Here is a 19,162-nt window from a genome sequence, read left to right on the forward strand (position 1 = left end):
CAAGGGACAGCGACAGAGCCAGCCAAAAGGGGGAGAGAGAGCGAGAGGGGAAGTGATGGGAGGCGTTCAAGTTGTGGGAGGTGAAGAAGGAAATACGACAAAGCCGTTTGGGTGGCTGGAAACGCGCCTTACCGCACAAAAGAAAGCGAACAAAAATCGACGTGCAAAAAAAAAAATCACACAAAGATGCGAATCTTGGGGAAGAATTTAAATAGAGTGAGCTGGTCAGGGAGGTGGGGTGGTTTGTGGAGAATAAAAAAAGGAAATCAACGAAACGCTTAAAGACGTGGATCTTGCGACGCTACTGTATGATATGGCATGGCATCGGCACAGCAGCAACCCCACGCTACGCGAACAGTAATACATCAGACGAACAAACAAAATTTGAGAGGATGGAGAGACGAGCGCTTTTACTTTGAAACACAGAGTCAATCGCCAAACAAAAAAAAAAAAAGAGCGCCTCATGTTCACCACAAACCCCGGCTGAACAGAAACTCCCAAAGGCATGGAAGCGTGAAAGAAAGCACCCAGAGCACACATTGACGCCGTCTATTTGATGTCAAGAAGCTCGACGTCGAAGATCAGGACCGAGTTGGCCGGGATGATCGGCGGGTAGCCGCGAGCGCCGTAGGCATAGTCGGGGGAGCAGGTAAGGGTGGCGCGCTGGCCGATGCTCATCTACAAGTGGCAGAAATCACACGATCGTCGGGAAGTGAGACCTCGGGGAAAAGAGAACGGATTCTGAGCGAACGAGCATGGTTTTTTTTTGTTTGTTTTTTTGCCGAAACTCACTTGAGCAACGCCCTCATCCCAGCCTGAACGAAGCAAAGTATACCAAGATAGAGAATGACACAAAAGTCTATGAGTCACACACACGCCAAACAGGTCATCGTCGTCATCATTCACAGTGCGTTACCCTTGATGACCTCGCCTTGGCCAATCTTGAAAGTGAACGGCTTGTTGCGGTCGCGCGACGAGTCGAACTTGTTGCCGTTGGTGAGGGTGCCAGTGTAGTGAACAGACACGGTCTGGCCCTTTTGCGGCCTTGGTGGAAGGGGGGAAAAGCGCAATGCAGGTGAGCGACAATGATGAAGATAGGAACAAAACGGCAAAAAAAAAAAAAAAAAAAAAAAAAAAAAAAGATGTGAGCGAACGAGCGTCCGCCCCAGCAAAGAGGAGGAGCGGGGGGGGGGGAAGTGCGTTCGCATACAGCAAGGACGCTTGTTTGGTGTTGAATGAGCAGTGCGTGGAGAGAGAGAGAGAGAGAGAGAGAGACAAAGCAAAGCTGGAATGAATAGCATGAACAGTGCGGATTCACTGAAGCGTCATTCGAGAGCGCGACTCTTTCTGTAGCACAGAGCTGCATTCAACAGCGAGACCCCCCACGCTCAAAGAAAAGTGTGTTGCATGCAAAGACGGAGGATGGCGGACACGCAAACGCAAGCGCGAGGAAGATGGGTGAGATGAGGAGCGCTCGTACTTGCGAACGCCGTCGCCAGGAGTAATCGTAGTGACCTCAACGCCCATTGTGAATCTTGAAAAAGCAGGAGTGAATGTGAGTGAATGTGAGTGAATGGGGTTTTAGGGAATAGAGGATGAAATAAACGCAGCAAAAGGGAGTGCTGAACATCGAGCTTCGAAATGCATTTCTGAATTTGCGAATGCTGAACCAAACGCCAGTGAGAGACGTTTCCTTGGATTCATGCAGTGAACATGAATCAACAAGTTGTCGTGGTTTTTCAGCTTAAGAAGCTTTTCCACTCTCTGATAAACGTGATACAAACACAAGAAGAAGATAAACCAAAAAAGACCGGCAGACCGTGTTCTGTTTGGAGATTCGCGTGGAAAACGGCGGTCTGTTCTTCAGGCCCTTTCGCTGTACCAACAAGAAATCAGTTCTCAGATGAAATACGTACGTTCCGAAGCGTCTTTTGCTTTGTTTTGCTCGTGGGATGAGTCGCTCCTCTTGTTCTATATTGGATCTGTTGTGAGAAACCCTTTGCCCGAGGTGTGAAGTCCCACCGTGCTAATAATAATCCACGCGTCGCTTGCTGTTTGTGAGGCCGCTCCAGACCTATTCAATTCTTGTTTCTGACTGGTACCAGCTTCACACTCTGTCCCTTTTGGACCCGAGCACAGCCTGTCTCGACCATTGCGCTTGCATGACAACAGCAGTTCAACAAATAGATTCACATGAGTCGGGGAAACGTCAGTCCAGTGCTACTTTTTTTCTTTTTCTTTTTGCATCTCAAACCCATATGCAATCCAAGGTCTGGAAGCGGCCGCTGCCCATCGTTGTGGCGGTGCTCGTAGTCCTGCTGGTGATGCGGCTGACCAGCACCGTGTCGTGGGAGTCGACACTAGCGGGCTTCTCCGGTCAGCAGCACGACGACGACGACAACGACGAGCTCGGGAGCGAGGGCGAGCTCTTCGACGAACGCTGCTCCCCTGTGAAGGGAGGAGTCCCCGTGCACCCCAAGTCCCAGTCCGACACCAACGCTGCTGCTGCTGCTGCATTGGCTGCTGAGATTGCAGCAGTGCCGTTCCAGTGCATGCCGTCGACGCTGAGCTCGCATCTGCTTGACGCGCCTGTTGGCGTGCTGCGAATCTACGTGTACAAGGAGCTGCTGCCCTCAGGGGACCTGCTTCGCGACCACTGCACAGCGGCTGGTGCTAGCGCAGAGGTACACTTTGCCAAGCGACCAGAGGAAAAGTACTTTCTGGACTGGCTGGCAACGTCCAAGCACGCGACAAGCAACCCGAACGAGGCTCACTTTTTCATCATCCCAACACCCATCGAGTGCCTTTTTCGAATCACCGACGACGCATCCTTGCCCGCGCTGGAAGTGGTCCAGAATGTGCTCAACAACCACAATTACAGCATCCGCGCCGGTCACGACCACGTCCTCTTCACGTCGAGCATGGCGGAACGAGCACAAACCGAAGTCTTCCATGGCGCGTCAGAGCAAAAGTACTACTCGCCAGTCGCAGTTCACTTTCCAAACGTCATTTTGATGTCTACAGAGTCCATGTACACGCAGTGGTTTCGTCCGCCGCGCGACATTGTGATTCCCCCAGCCCTCAACGTTGACGACTACCTCGACGTCCTCGCCTCGAGCGAAAGCGAAGAGAGCTTCAACGAAGACCGGCCCCAACTCTGCAGCTATGTCGGCGATTTCAACAGCTCTGCAGAGCGCAAATCAATAGGGGACAGTGCCACGTTGCGCGCAAAGTACACGCCAGTGGTCACCATCACCGACGCTGTCACTGCTCCAGCGGAGGTTGCAGCCATCTATCGCCAAAGTTCCTATTGCCTGGCCGCACAGGATGAAACTCCCTCCACAATGCAAATGTACGAAATCATGGCTGCCGGCTGCATCCCGGTGCTATTGACGCGCAACTACCTGCTTCCATTCCCCAACCACATTGACTGGGAGTTGCTCATTGTCCGGTGGTTGGACGAAGATATCAAGGGGATTTCCATCTATATCCATCTTGAGAACCTGCCTCGCGCACACCTCGTCGAACGCCGGTTTCTAGTACGTCGCGCACGGTCCTTGCTCACCTACGGAGTTGAGCGACCATCGCCGCCCGTCGCCGCGTTCACCCACGAAGATCCCCACGTTCGGCGTCGCGCCTATTACACCGGCCCCAGCGGCATGATTGTTCGAGAGCTAGCCGACCGCTTTTGCCGCAAGTATCTGCTCTGAGACAAGTCTCAAAATCGTGGATTCACTGCTTTCGTTGTATTGTTTTTTTTCCCGTTGCTTTCGTTTTCTCTCTGTAGATCTACCTCATAGTCATATTCCAATGTTAGAATGAAACTCAGTCCTTACTTTTTTTTCTATTTGTGTACTGTTCGCGTTTCGAAATGGAAGAGATTGTGGATTGCGCACGGTACGGCGAGCTGGACGAGCTCAAGCAACTGCTCGCTGACGAGGCCGCGTCGGGGTCCTTGAACGAGCCCGAAGCCTCCGCTCCTACCACTGCTCCTGCTGCTGATGCTGCTGCTGCTACTGCTGCTGCTGGTGCAAGTGGGAGTGGAACGACAACCCCAGCTCAGGTCGAAGTCCTCAAAACCCGAGCGCACAAGTTCACAGACGCCAACGGCAACACTGCGCTGCACATGGCCGCCGCCAACGGTCACATTGGTAAGCCGATGACGTTGCGTTTGTGCTTGTGGCGCGGCATTGCGGACCCAGTCCGAGCAGCGTGTGTGTTTGGAACCCGCACGCATGTGCTTCATCACTCCTCGTGGATTTCATGCAGTCGTCCATACCCCGAGTCGAGAGGACTTGCCATACGTGAATGCTGTGCTGATCGAACTTTTTGGCGTGGTTTAGATATTCTCGAGGTCTTGCTGCAAGTGTGGCCAGCGAGCGCCGTTGATGCAGTCAACTCGCGAGGAAACACTGCGCTCCACTGGGCAGCGCTGAACGGTCACACGCAGGCCATTGAGAAGCTCTTGGCTGCCAATGCCAACCCAGAAGTAAGTTTGCAACTGTGTGAGTGGATGGATGGATGGTGTGTGTGTGGATGGATTTACCATTCATTGAACTCGCGTTCGGACAACTTGGAAATTTAGATTCAAAACACAGCTGGAAAGAGCCCACTGTACGAGGCAATGTCAACAGATCGCGCGGAAATCACAGATCTCCTGCTCAAGGCATCAGAGCAGCGCGCCAAGCAAAACGGCGACGATATTGGCGATGACGACAACGACAACGCCGACGCCGACGGTGGCAACGACAACGACGATGACGGTCCCGCGGACGATGATGAAGGCGTTGCCGACGATGATGCTGGTGCAGATGACGATAGCGAGGTTGTTGTGCTTCGAGCTGGCACAATGCAGTAATCGACTGTTTGGGTGTTAGTGTTATTCACAATGAAATTTTCTCTTTCGCAGCGTTTTGTTTGTTTTTGCAAAGCAGTTTATTGATCAAGTAAACAGCTGTATGAGCCACATGCATGATTCACAGCAGCGTTTCACTGCTCATTGTGACTTTGCTGCGGCAGTTGCGGCGTATTTGGCAGCAACTTTGGCAAGGTTAGCGTCGCTCCACGCCGCGATTTTATGGTGAGCTTGACGCAGCTCGTCGGAAACAACGGCCTTCTTTCCTGTGCGATAATCAAACATGACAGCTGTGGCGTGGTGCTCGGCAGCGAGCTTGTGCTGCGCGTGCGAGACAGCTTTGAGCTCCATCTTAATTCTGCCATGTTTTTTTCCGCAATCAAAGGGAGGGGTTTTGTTCAGTGATGATGTACAGACATACCAACTACACGCGCAATCAGCACAAGACAGTGCTTACCGATCGGGTTGCTCCGCGCCCACTTTGACGCCAATGGTCAGAATGTCGGGGAACGTGACTGGCGAGCGGTATCGGCAGTACGCCTCAGAAATGATTGGGCCCACACCCTTAGCGTTGGCAAACTCGTCAAACAACTTGGGATCGAGTCCGCCAATGTCTTTGAGGGCTTGAATGAATGCCAATCGAGCAGTTTCAAAGTATCTAAAAGTTTGTCAGAACGACAACATTTTGTGAACAGCATTGACGATTGTCAGCATGCGTTGAATGAGTGAATGACGTTGGCATGAGTTGAGTCAATAATAACGTTGTCCATGTTATGAACGAGATCGAGGTCGAGGTCGAGTTCAAAGTCGAGGTCGGTGGTTTGGCAGGTGGGAAACGGCTCTTTGCGGTCTCGTGGCACAGCCGGAAGAGCAACCGCACTGGAACAAACTCACCGAAAGTACACGACATTGTTGACGTGGTTGAATGCGTCCATGTCGCCCCACTGCACCGGGAGTGAGATGCGGATGGAGTGGTCGCCAAGGTGGTGCATGAGCGCTTGCTGCAGGGGAGCGGGCATCTTGTCAAACTCGGGCGACAGGAGCACGTCAGGGAAGACATCCGTGACAATCTGCTTGCGTGGATGCTGCTGCTGCTGCGCTGACAGAGTCGGAGCGGCCGTGGAGACGGCGCGGCGGCCGATGATGGCGGAGGCGGAGGCGAGTAGGGACGAACGGAGCATTTTGTGTTGGTTTGAGGTTTCAGCGGGCTGGATTTCGATACGAAGGTGGATTGAGATCGGGTGGGTTGTGAGTTATTCAGTTGGTGAAAATGTTATATGGTGCAATAATGTTTAATTTTTGGATGGCATGGGTGGCGAGAGCACGAGCGCAAGCAAAGCGGATGGTTGGCAAATTGTCTTGCCAGTTGTGTCACTTTGAGCACATTGTTCCGAGTCGGTGCAAGAGTCAGACGCCGCCGCAATGCAGTTTTGGGTTGCAAAAATTGTTTTGTTGCTGGCTTGTATGGCGGCAACGGCGTTGGCGTGCTTAGTGACGAGCCATAGCCCATCGGCAGGATTGAGTTGTTGTTGGCTCAAAGTCTCTCCGAGAACTTGACTCTTTGGTCAGTTCAATAGTATTTTTGTATGTTGTAGCGCATTTGTGATATAATTTGATGGTTGTTGGTCTTGCCAGACATGAGGACATGTCTCGCTCGTAAAATTTTGATCATTTCTAGTTTTTTCGGTTGACGTGTGGGCTGGCGAGGTTTTGCCGCGATTTTTGCTCGCGTCGTGCGCAATCATTCCATCGCCATGGTGGCCACCCGCCACTCCACTCGCTCCAATCATGCAGAGGGCTCATGTGGACATGCTACCAAGCAGAACAATGAGGGGCTGTCACCATAGGTTGATCGAGAAGGCATAGTATTGTACAAAAACAAGAAACTACGTTCACGCAAGCTTCATTAACATCCACAACATCAATAAATTCACTGGCTATTCAGCGTCTTCGGCGCCATAGCTGCCACAGTACCATGTGGAACGCATCGAACGGCTTGGGCGGGTCATTCCAAACAAAGTGTTGGTAAACCTCAGCCAACCTGTTCTGCATCCTTGACAGCTGAGCATCCGAGACTGCAAGGAGTGTCTGCTTGAGCCTTGGAATGCGTGCTTCTGGGATGGTAATGCTAAACTCGCTCCAGTCAAGCAACTGGCCGAGGGGAAGATCGTAGTGGTCGGAAATAATGACCGGAATGCATCCCATGAAGACGGCATCCATCAAGCGTGGCGACCATGCTCGATACCCTCGTAAGAACAAGCAAAACTTTGATGTCGCGAGCTCATTGTAGTACAGAATGGGCTGTGCGTGCCGACCCTCGAAGAGCACAATGTCTGTGTCGTTGGCGAACGCGTCACGTACCTTGGGCCGCACTCGACCGTAATGCAGGGGCCCAGCAAAGTAGGCCAGCTTTGTGCGCTTCTCGCGTGGGTGAATCAAGCCACCAAGACCGTACTGAACCAACTTGCCCATGCGGCGTTCCATCAAGGGCTCAAAGTTCATGTCTGGATGCGCCACCTTTTGCCGCGTTGCCCGGTAGAGCCTGTCTCGGGCCATTTCAAGACGAATCAGGTCTGCAGTGATTTCTTCTTCTGTCGCTACGTGGGCTGAAGGGAGGACGTCAATGTTGGGTGGTAGCGAAATGTCCTTGTGAGGAATATACCGCGCATCGTCGTAATCGGCAGTATTGACCAATCCAATGGCGTTCTTGACCAGGGCCGGATGCGAGAGCGCTGTCACGGCAGTGCCCATGTCGTGCCCGCAAATGTAAAAGTGATCCGTGCCACTGGAGACGTTCCACCACCTGTACTTGTTCATGACCACATCAAAGTACTGGGCAGTGACGTTTTTGGCAACGATATCGCCGAGGACTCGCTCCTGCACGCTCCGGCGATACGCTGTGCAACGAAATGGCATAAAGAACATGTTGGCCTTGTCTGGAGCAGTGGTGTGGAATGCGCTGGTCGCCAGCAGGTTGATAAACAGCTGCTCTGCGCCGTACTTGTCGTCGACTAGCCAGCGCATCTCTCGTCCCAAAGCAATGTCATACATGTAGATTCGCAAAGAGTCGAGCATCTGCTGGTACTCGGCTAGCTGCTCGGGGCGCAATCGAATCCAAGTGGCATTCTCTGAGTGGGTCTGGCGATCGCCAAAGGGGGGGAGGACGACGCAGGGCCACAAAAAACAAGGATGTAGTGCACAGCGCAAACAGAACGCCATATTGTAATTGTGATTGTGAGTGAATAGCGAGTGGGACTGTGGGGGCGTGTTGCTTCAGGACCCGTCGCCTCGGCAAGTGGCTGTTGAAGCTCTCCCAACCACACACAGCTCCAGTCACCACGACGCAAGCACGACTCACTGGCGATGGATTTACTACAGAATCAGGTTGCCGGAGGCCGAGACCGAGTTGTTGGTCTCGTTGGTCCACCTGGAGCAGCCGCGTCCGCACCACCTGGAGCTCCCTCGAAAGCTCGACGATCGTGTCCTCGCGGTCCAGCAACTATGCTCATACACACGCAGATGACAACTGTTGAGTAAGGCTTGGGGAAGCGCCGGCGGGCAATCCGACAACTGACAGCGAGCGTACTTTGCGTCGAAGGCTCTCAATTTGGCCAATGGTGAACGAAGCACTGGGCAGGTCACCCCAGATCGCGCTACTCGAGTACAACGTAGCAATCAGCACCATGATGCTGACTGCTGCGAGGCTCATCAACGCAATGCGGCGGACATGCCACCGCATGAAAATGAGAAGGAAAGATGCGAATTCTGGACTGAACGTTCGTCCAACAACACAAAAACAACAAGGTTTCGCTTTTTATCAATCGTTAACAACAACCACAACCAACAACAAATAAGGTGCAGGTCGAGGGAGGGTGTTACAGTATACAAAAAGGCAAGCAGGAGAACAAACAAACCGGTTCAATGTACAATTCAAGAACAAAATGAAAACAAACAACAACTCGCTACCAAACACTGTTGTAGCAAAGTAAAATTACAGGGTCGTCCAAAATACAGCATTAAAAAAATTACACCTGAACAATGGATCACAATCCCCCCGCTATTGACGCATTAGCGGAGTGCCATCCAAGCCAGTTCCGTAGGTGGCAGCGAAATCTGCCAGCGCTTGGTCGTCCAAGCCAGAGTCCTGAAGCAAATCCGAGAACATGTCTGTCTTCGACCCGAGCAGTTCCGGATGTTCGTTAAACAGACTGCTCATCTCATTCGAGTTGATCCAGTCCGTGGAGAAGAGCGACGGGCGCTTGAGCGGAGGTTCCGAGGTGCGTTCGACACCACTTGGTGGCGAGATGCGGTGCCCGAGCACGCGAGCATTGTGCGCATCAATGTACTCGTCGATGCCGTGGTGCGGAGATGTGGGGGTACTCAAGGGCGACGTCGCGTCGTGAACTACTGGCGGCACGGGCAGTGTCGCACTCGGCGATTGTTGCACAGTCGAGTACATTGCGCCAACGTAGGGCGGTGGGAGCTGATGGTTGGCTGCATCGATAAAGCTCTTTGGCAGCGACACCACCTTGGGGCCAAACCGGCTCAGCCCAGACGTGGGACTTGGTGTCGTCGGCTTGCTCGACGTGACTGGGGGAGTGCCGTCGCCACCGCTCAGTGGCGAGACCATGCGTGAATGCGGCGAATCAATAAAGAGATTGTTGAGCCCGAGCGTCGAGCCAATCGAGTCCGAGCGCTGGACGGGCCAGTGCAGCTCCTGCGAGGTCGGTGCGGCAGATCCTGGGAGGGACGTCGTCACGGCCTGCAAATGCTGGTGCGTCAGGATTTGAGGCAACAGACGAGATTGCAGCGAGAACTGGGGCAAATGCTGCCGAGCTGCCAAATGCGACATATCGTGCTGCGGCAACGGGCGATCTAGCCCTTGATGCGGGTGCTGCTCGAGCCAAGAGGAAACAGCGTCGACATCGCCGTGGCCCATCGAGAGCAGGTGCTGTTGCAACCGAGCATCCACCTCCCGATCAGCCTGGTCTGGGCTTCTAGAGACGGCCGTGTTGTTTGGTGGTTCGAGCGAATCTTGCTCGTCTGATTCGTCGCTGCTACTAATCCGGTGCACGCGAGGCGCCAGACTGCCGGTTTGAGACCTTGTCCGCATGCTGCCGCTGGTGCTAATAACGGGCGATGCAAGCAAGTTCTGCTGATCCTGCAGCAGATGAGGCGATTGAGATGCACCACCAGGCGTAGACATTGCGTGGCTGAACAGGCTGTCCGTCCCGAGCATGGGGCTGGTAGATCCGATGTCATTCGAAGCCGCGGCAGCAGCAGCGGCAGCGGCAGCAGCAGCTTGTTGTGCAGCCCTGCCTCGCTTGGACCGCTTCATGCGCGTAATGTTTTGCCACAAATCGGGTCGTGTGCGTGAAAAAAACTTGTGCGTAAACGCCATCGTCGTCTTGTTGGGCCGCGAGGTGGCAGGGCGTTGAATCATGATGCTCTCCTCTCGGAGAAGCTGGTGGAGCTCGCGGTTGGTCATCTTGTGAAAGCCGTAAAAGTTGAGCTGTCGCACAAACGACTTGATGTTGCGCGTCATAAAGTGCTGCGGCATAATGTTGCTAACAAACGCTTCCACGTCGTGGATGATGACCGCGTGTCCTTTGAACGACCAGTTGATGGTGGTGCTCTGGGAGGGATCGTTTAACAAGGAAATCAAAACCGGCATGAATGTCGACTTGTTTCGCGACGCGGCGGACAAGGAAGCGCTGTTGGTGCTCCGTGCCGAGCTGCCTGAACGGGGTCGAGACTCGGAGTCCGAGTCCTCCTCCTCGTCGTCGTCCGGGTTGTCCTCGTCCTCCTCGTTCTCGGGGTCGGTTGAGTACAAGAGTCCTGGGGAGCTTGGCGCTGCTTGGTTTGACAAACCGAGCGACAGCGTGTCACGATCGCCAGTGTCCCGCAAGTGTTGCTGCAACTGCGCCTGCTGGCGCTGCAATTGCTGATCAAACACGGCGGGACTTTGTGCACCAGCAGATTGCAGTTGCTGTTGCAATTGTTGGAACTGCTGCTGAAGCTGCTGCTGCTGAAACTGTTGTTTTTGCAATTGCTGGTTTTGCAGTTGCTGGAAGAGCGACGAGTAGTCTGAGGACTGTGGCGGTGCGCCCAGCTGATCCTGTTGCTGTTGATGTGGTTGCATCGCTTGACGATTGGCCCAGCGGCGAGAAATTAGGAAACGGGAGGGGTGGGAAGTTGGATTGCTGAGGACGCGAGTGAAAAGTATGCCAGAGTGGGCGCAGTGAAAATCCTTTTTGGATTTAAATCTTGGGAGGAAGATCAACCACTACCTCGTCTCTGGGAAGGGAAATGTTCGACAAGAATGCCCCAAAGAAGAACGCTGCAGGGTGTGGTCGATAGGAGTTGGAACTAAAAAAGGTGGTTTGTTGTTCTTTTTGCGACTCTTGCTTATCGAGAGTTTGTGGCCCGAAATAATCACAGACCTGGAACAATGTAGGCTCAAGCAGGCTCAGGGCAAGCGGTGTCTCGGAATGCGTCTCCAAAAGGCGGTAATGGGGAAATCAAATTTCAGCAGCGACGCTGACGCTCCTGTCAAATCCATAAAAAAAAAAAAAAAACCAAAAAAAAAAAATCGATGTGCAAAAATTAGTAATTCAAAAAAACAAGGAGCGACAATGTCAAAAGCCAAACGATGATCAGCTGCAGATGCATTGCACAGAAAAATCGCCAAGTTGGCATGATGCGAAATGGCGCGGAAAGCGAGTGCAAAACCAACGGATGGACGTAAAGCAGAACTGGACTTTTGCCAAGGTTTTTTTTTTTTTTTTTTTTTTGGATGAGTTGCTTAGTGCTGGAAAATAGGAAAACGAAAGGGGTGACAAAAACCAGGATGCAAGCTGCGTAGTCGCGACACCAACAAACGAAAATAAGAACCATCAAAGAGGAAAAATAAAATAAAATTACGGGGCGAGCTCTGAGAAAACCAAGGGAGGGAATGAAAGGAAAAAAATAGAGGAAAAAACAGATGACGCGAAAACAAGGTCGCGCGAAACTGCGAAAATACAGAAAAAAAAGAAAAGAAAAAAGGGCACCAACCCTCCCGATGCGAAAAGCGCATGCCCCGTGCGCGTCGGAGCGTATTACTCAGACCGCATGGATGGCAAAACGACCAGAGCAAGCGCCAGAGCGAAATCCGACGAGCGTCCCTCGCAGCAACTCGAGCAAACTGCATCAACGCGGGTGTCGGAGTTCACGGCGTTCTCGTTTTTGAGTAGGTTTTTTTTTTTTTTTTTTTTTTTGGGGAGCCAGCGTTCAGGCCGCTGTCTGTTCCGCCTTACCACCGTCGACAAGGGGCACGCATGCAAGAGAGCCTCGTTTGGATGGTGTACGCAGCACCACGGCCACCAACAGCCCCCTTCCCTCCAAGCGACAGCCCCGGCAGCCGCGACGCGCTGACTCATTTCGTCGTTGGCCTTGGTTGCTGCAACCTCGTACCGCACACCAACCGCTTTTCCCGCTCCCGTTTTCCCCTCTAACAGAAACGAGCGTTGCCGCAATCGTCCAACTCGATGCAGAGACTACTTTTTGGCGTACTAATTGCGCACTCAATTGACAAACGGCCGAGCTGGGGAACCGTCAGCCTTACCAATAAATTGACAAGAAGAGACAAGAGCGATCGGCTGATGGACAATCTGAATTAAACGAAAAAAAAAAAAAAAGAAAAAGAAAAAAAAGAGAACTGGAACCTCAAAATTGAAACACCGACGTTGCGTGATTTAAACCTCATTCACATGTGCATTGGCGACGTGACTCGCAATCCATCGAGTTGATGATATTTTAATTTGTGTGCGCATTTGATTTTTTTGGGCGTGGTTGCTGGCTTGGAAACCAAAGCGGGCGACGGGGGAATGGAATGGCCGAAAACCAACAACGCCCCAGCAATTACACCAAAATCCATCCATCCCCTGGGCATCAGCTGCGGCGCTGATCGGTGCCTCAACTTGAAGGGAAGATCATCAACCCACCCACCGAGCTGCAGTGCTGCCTGGATCGCTGGAGCAGAGCTGCTGAACAATCGCACTTTTCTGGTTGTAAAACCGAAAAAACCAAAATTACAAAAACCAAAAGCACGCCCTCCTGTCAAGATGAATTGGCCTGCTTTTGCTTTTGGGTTTGCTTGACAGTCGCTCTGTTTCCGACCACTTGCAGACAAAGTAAAGGTGTGCCTGCACAGAGTCAGTGGGCATGGCTGAGCGACGAGGGCAATGAAAAAGCGACCGTCACTTTCGGATGCGGTTTCCTGTCCGACGCCGTTCTTCTTTTCGTTTTTGACAGGCCTGACGCTCATGCCAAAATCATCACACTGCCACATGCAAATGCCAATGCCAGCGAATATTTTTCTTGCACCAATTTGCACTTTGCCATGCGGATTCCTGCTGTTCTGACTCGTGCCTCGCGTCAGGGGCTCTTCTTTGTCTCACTTTGCTCAGAGTCCGAAGCTCTACTGTCTGACGAAGGTGCTGGCCTGATCTGCTGGTGTGGTTAGCAATGCCACGACAACCATGTACAGGTGTCGCAACCAATAAGGATATATTTCAACCGTCCTTGGTTTCCGACCTTGCAGCCACTTTTGCCTTTTTCTGAACGAAAAAAAAAATGTCCACAACAAACGACACATGTAGATTCCATCGCAAGGCCCTCGTGTGACACGCACAGTATTTGAACAAGGTCCAACATTTATTTGTTAACAGCTTTACACAATACGCTCAAGCTCCTTGGCGTAGCCCAACGCATTTTGGATGACTTGGGCAGAATAGTCGTGCAGCTCGATTTTGGCGGCCAATTTTCGGGCATCACCGACTGACAGCTTGAGCTTGTCGCTTTCCGCATTACTCCTGCAACAGGGCGGCAAGAACAAGAGGGGAAAAGGAGAGCGTTCAAGTTGAGCCAACAGGGAAACACCAACCACAAACAACCATCTGATTTGACGAACGCACCTCAACGTCTGCAAAAGCTGCTCCATGAATGGGACATAGCTAGGATGGGGCACGTTCTGGACGGCCGCGAAAACCTGGTGATCGAGACCCTCCATGATGTGTTGCTCGAGGGCAATCGGGAATCGCACAAACGGGTCGCTGGTCAACGTGACCGAGTTCAGTCGCTCAAGCGCCACGTGGAAGTCGCCGATTTGCTGCTGCGAAAGCAGGCGGAGCAGGTGCAGGCCGAGCAGGAGGCTGCGCTGGCTGGAGGTGGGAATTGCGGCAGCGTAATCAAAGTAGTAGGTTCGGAGCTGCACGGCATAGCGGTCGAACGCGGCAAAGTCGCCAACGGCGATGCTATGCAGAGCACCAATCTCGAGCACCTCCCCTGTGTTTGAGCGAGAGTAAAAGCAGGCGAGCAAAAAAGCAGGCGGAGAAGTGAGATGATTTTGGTTGACGGCAACCCGCTCGCCTTCATGCGTGGTCTATCCCCTCCCAAAGAACGCGCCAATGACACGAGCTCAATCACATACGACTGACAACCAAGCAACAAAAACAAATAACGACACAACATACGAGCGAGCAAGAGTTCCTCTGCAGATTGGACGCCCGCGGTCGGCAAGAACGACAGCTCTGTCAATGCGATCTGCACCAAGTTCAACACGATTGGTTAGTGTCACGCACCTTCGCAATGTCAGAGTACGAACGGACAAGCGGAGAGGGGGCGAGTGAGGAAGCGAGAGAGAGAGAGACAGAGATTCGAGAGTCGCTGTGCTGGTTTAGCGTTGGCCCCCTTTTCCTTCCCTTCCGGTTCCGAATACTAAAACGCCTTCCTTCCTACAACTTTAACTCTTCCCTTCTTCTTCTTCTTCGGCTTGAGCTCGGAAGGACGCTTTGGCAGCAACGTCACGTCACCAAAAAAAAAAAAAAAAAAATTCGCGATCTTCGTTCTGTTTCGTTGCTTTGAGGTCGCTTTGATTGGGGAATGGCGACGAGTGCGTTGCGTTGAGAGACGAGCGTTGAACGCTGAAATGGACTCTGCGTTGAGTTGCTGGGGTGGAGAGGAGGAAACGCAAACAAGGGGGGGGGGATTGTCGCACCTTGAGCTGGATGAGGAGGTCGCCGCACAGCTGGTGGTTTGGCTTGGTCGCAGTCCACTCGCCGCGCAGCTTGCTCAGCAGTGCGTTTGCGTTCGCAATCGTCATTGAATAGTGGGTCAGGGGGGGGGCAACAAAGGAAAAGGAAAGGGTGACGCCCGAAACGAAGGGGAACGAACAACCGACTGAAAAGAGGGAGTGAAAACTGGTCTGAGACGCCAAGTGCACTATTGATAGTAATGCAAGGTGAATTCGACTAGTGAGCAAAAAAACAATCATTGTTGTCAGCCTCGTTCTCACTTCTAAATTTCGTTCATCCTCAGTCTCAGTCTCTTTCTTTCGTCTTCCGTACATTTACTTTGTTTCTCCCTCCCCCACCCGCCTTTTGACTTGCATATCACTTCATTTCCATTACTATCCTCTCAATGCAAATCTCGACGCCGGTCGCCCTGTCCGCACGCGACAAGTGGTTTGCGCTCGCCATGTACGCGCTGCTCTGGTTTGTCGCGGCGCCGCTTTCCTTGTGAGTTCTGTCCATGACATGCTTCCCCCCTTTTCCTGTGTCAATCAATCAATTCAATGCAATGAGTGCGATTGCTCCAACCACCGCTCCACCGTGCCTCACTTCAGTCGAACCATTGGCCTTTTGTTCATTCTGGATGTGTGCACTTTTGCGAGGTGGACTGATGTCCCACTGATTTCTCATTCTCACTGATTCTCGTCGCTACACCCCCCCCCGCTTCATTCATTCATGCAGCGTCCTTGTGCTCCTTGCGTGGTGGGTCGCCGATTTGACAGGTGTTCTTGTGCTCGTGCTGCTCTACCTGCCATTCCGCCTCGACGGCGCAAGCACGCGCGCAGCAGGCCGCATGTCCAAATGGTAACTGACAGTGTCGCTGTGTGTGTCTGTGTGTCTGCGTGTGTGTCTGCGTGTACAGTGCCGTTTATGATTAGCAGCGCGTTTCGCATTGGGGTCGAAATTTCAATATGGGATCACATTACGACGATTGTTATCAGGAATTCTTGAAACAGAAAGACTCATCTTGAAGAAAATCACACGTGTGATGATGATGGCAAATGCATGTCGACAACAGGTTTACAGAGCATCGCGTTGCAAAGCTGTGGGCGGCGTACTTTCCAATGCGACTGGCAGTGACCGCTCCGTTGCCAGTGGACAAGGGACAACGATACATTATGGCATTGTATCCGCACGGCACAATCCCACTGCATGCACAACTGGCCTTGCTGTTTGATGGCTGCGATCGCTCCAAGTTGTTACCAGGTACGGCCCACTTTTGGCCCGCGTACCCACAGCACCAACACCCCCCGTCACTCGCTCACTAACATGAACATTCTCTCCTCGTTCCAGGACTGGATTTGCGCGTGCTCTCTGTCTCACCCAACTTTCTGCTGCCGTTCTGGCGGGAAATGTAACGCAATGAGCGGCTTGTCAAATTTTTCCAAGTTCCCTTGTTGTCCCTCCTTGTTGCTCATGTCGCACTTTATTCTTAAACAGCTTCCTGGCATCGGGTGCAGTTGAAGCTAGTGCGCATGTTGCAACCGCAGTGCTCGAGTCGGGGAGAAGCGTGCTCGTGCTACCGGGCGGCGTGGCCGAAATGCTAAAGTCGCGACCTGGCCCCGCTTACGGCATTATCGCCAAGCACCGGAAGGGCTATGTTCGCCTTGCACTGGAACAAGGTGCCGCGCTGGTCCCCACGTTCGCCTTTGGTGCCAACGAGTTTATCTTGCAATCGCGCAATAAAACCCTCAAGGCAATCAACACTTGGATTGCAAAGCGCGCTGCGTGCTTTGTGCCGCTGTACTATGGACGCTGGAATACGCTCGTTCCGTTTGCTCACCCTGTTACCGTCATCACGGGCACTCCAATCCCTGTGGAGCGTGTCGCATCGCCGACTCAAGCCCAAGTCGATGCTTTGCATCAGCAGTTCCTCGCCGCGCTCCGTGAGCTTTTCGAGACCCACAAGAGCCAATTCGGCACTCCCAACGACGAGTTGATTTTCATGTAGATGGCTCGCGTCGTGTCTGCTACTCATCCAACCAAAAGTCTAAACATTGCTTGATTTTTTTGTGTTTTTGTTCGATTTGTGCTTTTTCTCCCCGGTTTTTGTTGAAAATTTTTACCCCACTTCCATTAAACATTGATTTCTTCATCTGCCTTTTGTTGCCTTGTATTCTACTGTATTGGCCGACCTACGACGAACGCCAGTCTCCTAATTCATTTGCGCACAGTGTTCAATGCCAGCAGACGACTCGTCCCGTCCATCTCGGTCCCGGTCCCGGTCTCCCCACCGCGCATCCGCCTCGCCCTCTGAGCGATCACGCCGACCACGATCCTCCAGCCGCTCGCGGTCGGACCGGCGCTCCAGGTCCCCGTCTCGCTCCAGATCGCCTGCTCCACGACATCACAGCAGCAGCAGCAGCCATCGTCGCCGCGGCCGCTCCCGCTCCCGATCGCCGTCTGCTGCACGACGACGCAGCCGCTCACGGTCACAGTCCCGCTCGCCCAGCCGAGGTCGGTCTGGCGCTCCGTTCGACGATAGACGGTCGTCGCATCGACGCCGCTCCAACTCGCGTTCCCGCTCTCCGCCTGCCGCGCGAGGACCAGGACGGCCGTTCGAGCGTAGCAATGGTCCTGGTCGACCGTTCGAGCGCGATGCGTCGTCTGGTGGTCCGCGACCCCATCGTGGTGGTGGATCCATCCTCGGATCTGAGCAGCTCGAGCTGTAAGGGTTTTTTTTTTGGTTTGGTTCTGAGGTTGGCAGTCAATGCGGATTGGATCCAAAAGTTCTTGAGACTCACTTTGGTTTTTTGGTGGGTGGCATGGAAACTCAATGTAGGCGTCGCAAGCAACGAGAGGCATTCGACAGTGTGGATGCTGGCGTATGGGCGCGTTCGCCATCTCCTCCGCGTGTAAAGACCCGAAGGTAATGTCGCAATGTAGCGTTGAAACGCTTTCGCACGAGAGTGTGGGGTGGAGTTGCATTTTGGTGATGAGGGGCTGATTTTGACTCTTTTGTTTTGAACGAACTTTAGAAACCGTACCCCGTCGCCACATCGACCACTGCCGTCTGTCGGGCGAATTGTCGTGGAAAGCGACAAGAAGCATAAAAAGAGCAAGAAGCATAGCCGGAAATCGCGAAAGCATCGTCGACGAAGCAGCAGCGGCTCCGAGTCAGACTCGGATGCGCGTTCCGTTTCAGATCATAGCGAAGCTGAGGCTCTGCCAGACGAGCGGGCTGGTGCGATTGACGCAGATGCCACATCCAATGAGATTGCTGCTGCTGCTGAGGCAGAGTCAGGGTTGCCATCCGCTGCAGCAACCGCTGTATCAGCCGAAGCAGGAAGAGTCAACGAAGACGATGATCAGGATGTTGGCCCTGCGCCATACGTCATGCTCGACAAGCTAGTACCATCAGGGTAAGTTGTTAGGATTCCGCGTTTGGTTTGGAAGAAGAGGGTGTTGGGCTTCATTGAGTTTTTGTTTGGTTTCGAGACGCTCATCTTCTCATCTGCGCTTGTTTATTCTGTCGTTGTTTCACGACTCCCTTTTGCACCCATGACTGCAGCTATGGTAAAGCGCTGCTTCCTGGTGAAGGTGAAGGTATGGCCGAGTTCATCAAGGCAGACGCGCGTATTCCACGTCGTGGTGAAATTGGCTTGACTTCCGAGCAAATCGAGGCGTTTGAAGACGTTGGCTTTGTGATGAGTGGCAGTCGGTACGGCGCTTTTTTGTTGCTTGTCCTTGCCTTGCTGTTGAACAAGGGTCTGCTTGCCAAAAGCAACAAAAAAAGAACTCAACTCACCTGCACTTCCTCTTTCTTCCCCTTTGTAGGCATCGTCGTATGGAAGCTGTGCGTATGCGTAAGGAAAACCAAGTTTACAGTGCTGAAGAGCGACGAGCGTTGGCCATGCTCAACTACGAGGAGCGATCCAAACGCGAAAACAAGATTTTGGCGGATTTCCGCGACATGGTCCGCAAGCACAAAGACGAGTAGCGACGGCTTTTGTTTTTCCAGTGTTGCTTTGTGTTTTTGCATTCGGTGCGAGGCTGTAACAATATCAGTTGATGCTTGATCGAAACGAGTTCGTTTGGTGAACTGAAAACGCCAATGATCCAACTCTTGCGTTCAGTAGTCAGGGATTTTGCGCATGTCCAATCAGATCCTCCTAACTGAGAGCTCTCATTCAAGTGCTAGACGGACGATCAGAGCTGATGCTCAAGAGCGCCACCATCAAAGCAAATCGAAATC

The 19,162-nt window shown here is 52.7% G+C and overlaps 9 protein-coding genes across 9 annotated transcripts; 4 read left to right on the forward strand and 5 right to left on the reverse strand.

Moving 5' to 3' along the window:
- Positions 1-389: 389 nt before the first annotated feature.
- CAOG_05911 (FK506-binding protein) lies at positions 390-1,544 on the reverse strand. The gene is made up of 4 exons (XM_004345451.2): positions 1,481-1,544; positions 917-1,044; positions 793-815; positions 390-678 (listed from the first exon to the last, which is right to left on the reverse strand). Exons 1-4 carry the CDS (start codon positions 1,525-1,527, stop codon positions 550-552), a joined length of 327 nt encoding a protein of 108 aa, XP_004345501.1. The 5' UTR covers positions 1,528-1,544; the 3' UTR covers positions 390-549.
- Positions 1,545-2,258: 714 nt separating this feature from the next.
- Positions 2,259-3,710, forward strand: CAOG_05912 (hypothetical protein; the record flags this gene model as incomplete). Its single annotated transcript, XM_004345452.1, has 1 exon — positions 2,259-3,710. One exon carries the CDS (start codon positions 2,259-2,261, stop codon positions 3,708-3,710), a length of 1,452 nt encoding a protein of 483 aa, XP_004345502.1.
- A 131-nt stretch (positions 3,711-3,841) lies between these two features.
- On the forward strand, positions 3,842-4,908 carry CAOG_05913 (hypothetical protein). The gene is made up of 3 exons (XM_004345453.2): positions 3,842-4,151; positions 4,344-4,489; positions 4,586-4,908. Exons 1-3 carry the CDS (start codon positions 3,872-3,874, stop codon positions 4,856-4,858), a joined length of 699 nt encoding a protein of 232 aa, XP_004345503.1. The 5' UTR covers positions 3,842-3,871; the 3' UTR covers positions 4,859-4,908.
- An 8-nt stretch (positions 4,909-4,916) lies between these two features.
- On the reverse strand, positions 4,917-6,076 carry CAOG_05914 (hypothetical protein). The gene is made up of 3 exons (XM_004345454.2): positions 5,750-6,076; positions 5,313-5,513; positions 4,917-5,213 (listed from the first exon to the last, which is right to left on the reverse strand). The coding sequence occupies exons 1-3, from the start codon at positions 6,034-6,036 to the stop codon at positions 4,997-4,999; spliced, it is 705 nt and encodes a 234-aa protein (XP_004345504.1). The 5' UTR covers positions 6,037-6,076; the 3' UTR covers positions 4,917-4,996.
- Positions 6,077-6,796: 720 nt separating this feature from the next.
- CAOG_05915 (hypothetical protein) lies at positions 6,797-8,540 on the reverse strand (the record flags this gene model as incomplete). Its single annotated transcript, XM_004345455.1, has 3 exons — positions 6,797-7,993; positions 8,214-8,354; positions 8,442-8,540. The coding sequence occupies 3 exons, from the start codon at positions 8,538-8,540 to the stop codon at positions 6,797-6,799; spliced, it is 1,437 nt and encodes a 478-aa protein (XP_004345505.1).
- A 105-nt stretch (positions 8,541-8,645) lies between these two features.
- On the reverse strand, positions 8,646-12,555 carry CAOG_05916 (hypothetical protein). The gene is made up of 2 exons (XM_004345456.2): positions 12,462-12,555; positions 8,646-11,404 (listed from the first exon to the last, which is right to left on the reverse strand). The coding sequence occupies exon 2, from the start codon at positions 10,995-10,997 to the stop codon at positions 8,913-8,915; it is 2,085 nt and encodes a 694-aa protein (XP_004345506.1). The 5' UTR covers positions 10,998-11,404; positions 12,462-12,555; the 3' UTR covers positions 8,646-8,912.
- A 919-nt stretch (positions 12,556-13,474) lies between these two features.
- Positions 13,475-15,332, reverse strand: CAOG_05917 (hypothetical protein). The gene is made up of 5 exons (XM_004345457.2): positions 15,307-15,332; positions 14,895-15,118; positions 14,371-14,440; positions 13,813-14,182; positions 13,475-13,710 (listed from the first exon to the last, which is right to left on the reverse strand). Coding segments are annotated over exons 1-5 (807 nt in total). The 5' UTR covers positions 15,308-15,332; the 3' UTR covers positions 13,475-13,568.
- CAOG_05918 (monoacylglycerol O-acyltransferase 3) lies at positions 15,189-17,049 on the forward strand. Its single transcript, XM_004345458.2, has 5 exons — positions 15,189-15,414; positions 15,649-15,771; positions 15,986-16,173; positions 16,261-16,321; positions 16,408-17,049. The coding sequence occupies exons 1-5, from the start codon at positions 15,317-15,319 to the stop codon at positions 16,916-16,918; spliced, it is 981 nt and encodes a 326-aa protein (XP_004345508.1). The 5' UTR covers positions 15,189-15,316; the 3' UTR covers positions 16,919-17,049.
- A 79-nt stretch (positions 17,050-17,128) lies between these two features.
- On the forward strand, positions 17,129-18,992 carry CAOG_05919 (hypothetical protein). Its single transcript, XM_004345459.2, has 5 exons — positions 17,129-17,635; positions 17,750-17,836; positions 17,946-18,329; positions 18,479-18,628; positions 18,745-18,992. Exons 1-5 carry the CDS (start codon positions 17,148-17,150, stop codon positions 18,905-18,907), a joined length of 1,272 nt encoding a protein of 423 aa, XP_004345509.2. The 5' UTR covers positions 17,129-17,147; the 3' UTR covers positions 18,908-18,992.
- Positions 18,993-19,162: the final 170 nt, after the last annotated feature.

Source organism: Capsaspora owczarzaki (genome assembly GCF_000151315.2).
Source record: "Capsaspora owczarzaki ATCC 30864 unplaced genomic scaffold supercont2.10, whole genome shotgun sequence".
Taxonomy (NCBI): Eukaryota; class Filasterea; order Ministeriida; family Capsasporidae; genus Capsaspora; species Capsaspora owczarzaki.